The sequence below is a fragment of the Otolemur garnettii genome, unplaced genomic scaffold, assembly GCF_000181295.1.
Source record: "Otolemur garnettii isolate 467f Iridium unplaced genomic scaffold, OtoGar3 scaffold00008, whole genome shotgun sequence".
Classification (NCBI taxonomy): Eukaryota; Metazoa; Chordata; class Mammalia; order Primates; family Galagidae; genus Otolemur; species Otolemur garnettii.
The window spans coordinates 16,850,131-16,855,317 of NW_003852403.1; the positions used below are offsets into that span (position 1 = coordinate 16,850,131).

Here is a 5,187-nt window from a genome sequence, read left to right on the forward strand (position 1 = left end):
CCACAGCATTCTACCCAGGGCGACAGCTTGAGACTCTGTCTCAAAAAACAAAAACAAAAACATTTTTCTGCTCTTGTGCAATAATTACTAACTATAGAATAAAGTCAGCAACAACAGTTCAGTTCTGATTGCTGTGTTAAATGAAATTTGGCTCCCCACAGGCACTTTAAAAAAATTGTCAGTAGCTAGGCTCATTGGTTCATGTTTATAATCCTAGCACTATGGGAGGCTGAGGCAGGAGGATTGCTTACATTCAGGAGTTCTAGACTAGCTGAAGAAAGAGGGAGACCTTATCTCTGCTAAAATAGAAAAAATTAGCCAGGCATAGTGGTGCATGCCTGTAGTCCCAGTTACTTAGGAGGCTGAAGCAGGAGAGCTGTTTGAGCCCAGGACTTTGAGGCTGTAGTGAGCTACAAGGATGCCACCATACTCTACATGTGGCACTGTACCCAGGCCTTCAGATTGAGACTCCCTCTCTCTATCTCAAAAAAAAGAAGTCAGAGTTCACTGCCATGATTTCAAAAAGGAACACATGGTATATTGACTTCTGAAATGTATGCAGGTGACAGGATACCTACAGACTAACTAAATAAACATAGAATTAAATAGCATTCCCCAAGTCCAGTTGTACTTCCTAGCAAAGGTGGGAGAAGATTTAGCTACCAGGCTTAATCTGTATTAGTTTCTCCATGTAATCTACCACTTCCTTCTGCCCCTCCTTACGAAATTTGAGAGCCATTTATAACAGTAAGACTGAAGCTATTTATTTTTTTTGAGACAGAGTCTCATTTTGTCACCCTCAGTAGAGTGCCCTGGCATCACAGCTCACAGCAACCTCTAGCTCTTGGGCTTAGGCGATTCTCTTGCTTCAGCCTCCCAAGTAGCTGGGACTACAGGTGCCCGCCACGACGCCCAGCTATTTTTTTTGTTGCCATTTGACCAGGGCTGGGTTGGAATCTGCCACTCTTGGTATATGGGGCCAGTTCCTAACTCACTGAGCCACAGGCACCGCCCTAGACTGAAGCTATTTCTTACTTAAGACAAAATGCCTGAGATGGACATACCCAATATAGAAAGTGTAGAAGATTAGGGATTGTAAGTAGAGCTTTTAATGAGGCGCTTCTATAGATGTTGGAGGAAGGGAGTAAAATGAAATGGATGGATCAATATGAAGAAGAAAAATAGAAGAGGGTGTAATTTACTTTGAAAATAAGTACTATTCTATTTGTCCAGGCCCAGTGAGAATTTGTGCCAAGCAATTTCATTCATTTCACAGTGCTTAGCACTTTGCTCTGTGGTAGATATTAAACAAATACTTGCTGGTTGATGAAAAATGTACATGGAAATGCTGGGTATGTATAGGAAGCAGAAACTCAAGGTGGTCAGACAAATGTGAATGCCTTTCAAGGTTTGGTCCTCCATGTCAACATTTTCAAGTTAACACAACTGGGGAAACAAGACAAAATTCTGCCACATTTATAGTTCAACATGTTCCTCTTTGAGTGTTAAAACTTTATTTGCAAAAGAAAAGCTATGATGAGATTAAAATGTTTTAAATTAAATGTAATACCACATAATTTTAAAGATGAGTCATTTTACTGCTTAATATTTCATTTTCAATTTCAAAGGTACCTTGCAAATGTTGGTTACACTTACAGTAGCAATATATGGCTGGAAATTTTAAACACATAAGCACCTACCTATGTGCTACAGGAAAGCTAGCCTTGAACTTTTAGTGATGACATATGCTTTTAAATTAACCCTTTTAAATACTGTACAAATCTCATACTACAGATTGCTAGCTTATAACTGAATTAGGTTGCTACCAAATAGTCACCAGGCCATCTATAGAAAATAAAGAAAACATGTAGATTCCTATAGCTGCATGAATGCCAAAATTAATGATGATATAATGGAAATGGGAGATCAAACCATTGTAATTTGGCTGTGCAATCTCAATGACTTATACATTTTAAGATGAACTAGAATATCTAAGGACCTTTTTTGTTTTTGGTTTGGAGGAAAAAAATCACACATTTAAAAACAGCACTTAATGGACAGCCTATTAAAATCACAATGGATCATAGCTGTCAACTTCAAATAGTGCCTTTCTCCTAAAGAGCTTAAGTTTACACACTGGTGCCACACCACAAATGCAGATGCTACAAAAAGAGCTATAAAGAAAAGCAAATTTTATTCACAACACTTTGCATATAAACTTTTCCTTCTGCAGACTTGTGTGGAGTTGAAAATAAAGGATGCCAATATGCACATTATGCAGCCCACCAAAAAAAAAGAGAGTAAACACTTTGGTTGGGTGAGAATTCATTTATCTACTAAAAATCTGGGACAGTGAACATCCACTGTACTTCAAATTTACCCCCAAGTGATAGAAAAATACTATATGAAATGGAAAAATAATTACATATTATTTAATCAACAGCTGATTACCTTTAAAACTTTGGGCTTCTTTTCCCTCTGGGGCCTCTTGTTTTCCTTTATAACCTAAAAAAAAAAAAAAAAAAAAATCAAATTGCAAAATGAGCCTCTGTTTAAGAAATAAAATTAGCTCCCACCCCCCCAAAAATTTTTGGCTATTTCTCTGTAAAACTGTTTATACCATTTAAAATCATCAACATGTTTGCTAGGCAGAACCTACAGAGCTCATGTAAAATGTATACTTTAAAAGTCACTGAAAAAAATTCTTGCAAAAAGATGAAGTAGGGAAATACCCTTTTTTCCCCTTAAAGTCTGTCTTAATTAGCCTCTGCATTCTTCACAGCGAAGCCCACGAGGTAGCCATCTTGCTTGCTTCTGCAGAGGAAGCCTCTACAGTGGAACAGTTCTGCAAACTGCTTTTTGGTATTATTATCATGGTGTTTAAAGGCAGCCCCGGCCTGCCAGCACTGTAGACGTGCTGGGCATGCCTTTTGCAAAAACAGCCCCACAAAGAGTGCAGCCAATGGCAATGCAGAGCTTAGCAACTCCAAAGTGATCTTCTCAGCCTAGCCCTTCCTAGACAAAGGATCTCCTGTGCGGCTGGGCTCTCACCACAGGACACAGGCAGCCACAAGCTGCGACATGGAGTTCGCTGCAGAGGATCTGGTCGCGCCGAAATCACAGGAGGCTTCAGCAAAAACAATGCACACAAATCCCCCAGGTCACCACCATCAGATCGATGGCGGAGTCTCCCTGATTAGTAACCTCTTGGTGGCTCCAAGGGCAGGGCTGCATAAGGTAGGGGTGCGCTGTTCTGCCTCCAATGTACAGGAGATATAACTGAGCCTAAGGGGGCATTTGGGCTTGCTGAAACTCTGGAAGGTATTGTGCATTTTTACTTTATAAGGCAAGGCTAAATATTGGCGATATTTAAGGCAGGGAGGTTATGTGAGGACAGTGTAGGCTCAGTTGTTGGACTGCATGTCTCATTCCTCAGGAACCACACCTCTTTGCAGCAGGCGCTTTGCCCAGAAACACAGTGATTTGATTTCTGTCAATAAATGTCCAATGACAACGTCTGATTAAAAAATAACAATAAAGCCACTTAAAAGGAAAAGGACAGGATGAGGACAAGGGGGAGGAGTTTTCAAAATACACTTGCCACTCTGAGTGGCTAAAGAGAAAAGATTTCTCTCTTGTTGTGGGCATTTCTGATGACCTTCCTCTCTCAAGGAAATCTCTGCCCTAATAGAAGGAGAACTTGAACTCATGCATTTTAGCAGGGAAAGGGCATCTTTGGCTCCTCTCTCTCTCAAGATCATCAATTGTCACTGAGCATCTCTCAGCAGAGCTGCCTAGCAGGACCTCACGTGAAGTCTGTCCCAAACCAGCCTGGCTGGCCATCCGACAGAGCCGCCCACTTCCCAGATATTGGGACTTAAGCTAGGGGTAAAACAAGCCACTATCTCTGCTTGACATATCTGGAATGCCCCTATGCCAAGTGGGTGGCAGGCACTGGGAGAGCTGGCACCATAATTGGCATCTGCCAGACACTGGGAAAGAGCAGGACCAGGAGTCTCCCTCCCGTTAGCCTCTGGGCATTGCAACAGTGACAGCAGAGAACCAGCGTAGCCACAGTCAGCTGGCTGGTCTCAAGGTCACTGCCAAAATGCAGTGAGGAGGCCAGTCAGTCCCATCCCAGCCACCTTGACAGCTGCACAGATCTTGGGAAGGCAGCCCTAGCTTCAGCCTCACAGGGCCAAAGTTTCAGCAGCACATTTGGGGGATTGGCAGGAGAGTCTCCCAGGCTGCTCAGCCAAGGATGGGTTTTCCACTTGCAGTTGGATTCAGAACAGATTCCCACAACCAGAAATCAGGAACAGAGTGAGGGACGGAAGGTCTGCATTTCATCACCCTTGATTCCCAGCCTTTCAATTTGCCACAAAAGCATGCTTTCCTCATTGGACGGGAAGTCAAGCACCACTTTTAAACTACCTCTCCCCACTTTTAAACTACCTCTCCCTCCTCCTCCCCCTAATTTGTAGCAAATTCATGTCAGAAAAAAAACCTACTGGGTGTGGTTTTCTCAACTCTTCCTTAAACACTTGTAGCAAAACCAATGAATTTTGACCTAACCACATCCACCAGCCCAACTCCAGACACTAAAGTCGACTACCTCTTAAGAAGCTCTCTGTGAGGGATGAAGCAGCCACGAAACAGGTAGAAAAATAGAACCAAATACAGTAAGGTTTGAAAATGGGTGCAAAACTTTTTAGCTTCTTTTTTCTTTCATTTTTCTTCCTTTGGTGATATTTTACTGTGGTAAAAGATATATAACATAAAATTTACTATTTATGTACTTTTAAGTGTATAATTCAGTGACATTAGTGCAACTATCACCACTGTCCATTTCCAGAACTTTTTCGCCCTCCACAGTAGAAACTTTTTACCCATTAAACAGTGCCTCCTCAATCACCTCAACAGCTCCTACTAAATTCTACTCTACTTTCTGTCTATGAAATTCACTCTTCTTGCTACCCCATATAAACAGACTCCTACTGTATTTGTCTTTCTGTTTCTTTACTTCACTTAGCATGATGTTTTCAGGGGTTTTTGCTTTTTTTTTTGGAGACAGAATCTCAAGCTGTCACCCTGGGTAGAGTGCTATGGTGTCATAACTCACAGCAACCTCTAACTTGGGCTCAAGTGATCCTTTTACCTCAATTTTTTTCTTTTCTTTTTTTTTTT

The 5,187-nt window shown here is 41.5% G+C and overlaps 1 protein-coding gene across 1 annotated transcript in view; it reads right to left on the minus strand.

The window, feature by feature from the left end:
- The window catches only part of TET1 (tet methylcytosine dioxygenase 1), a 150,885-nt gene that overhangs the window by 110,036 nt on the left and 35,662 nt on the right, over positions 1-5,187 (minus strand). The window contains exon 2 of the mRNA XM_012801304.1: positions 2,452-2,505. Coding sequence (XP_012656758.1) covers positions 2,452-2,505 — 54 coding nt within the window. The remainder of the gene's footprint in view (positions 1-2,451; positions 2,506-5,187) is intronic.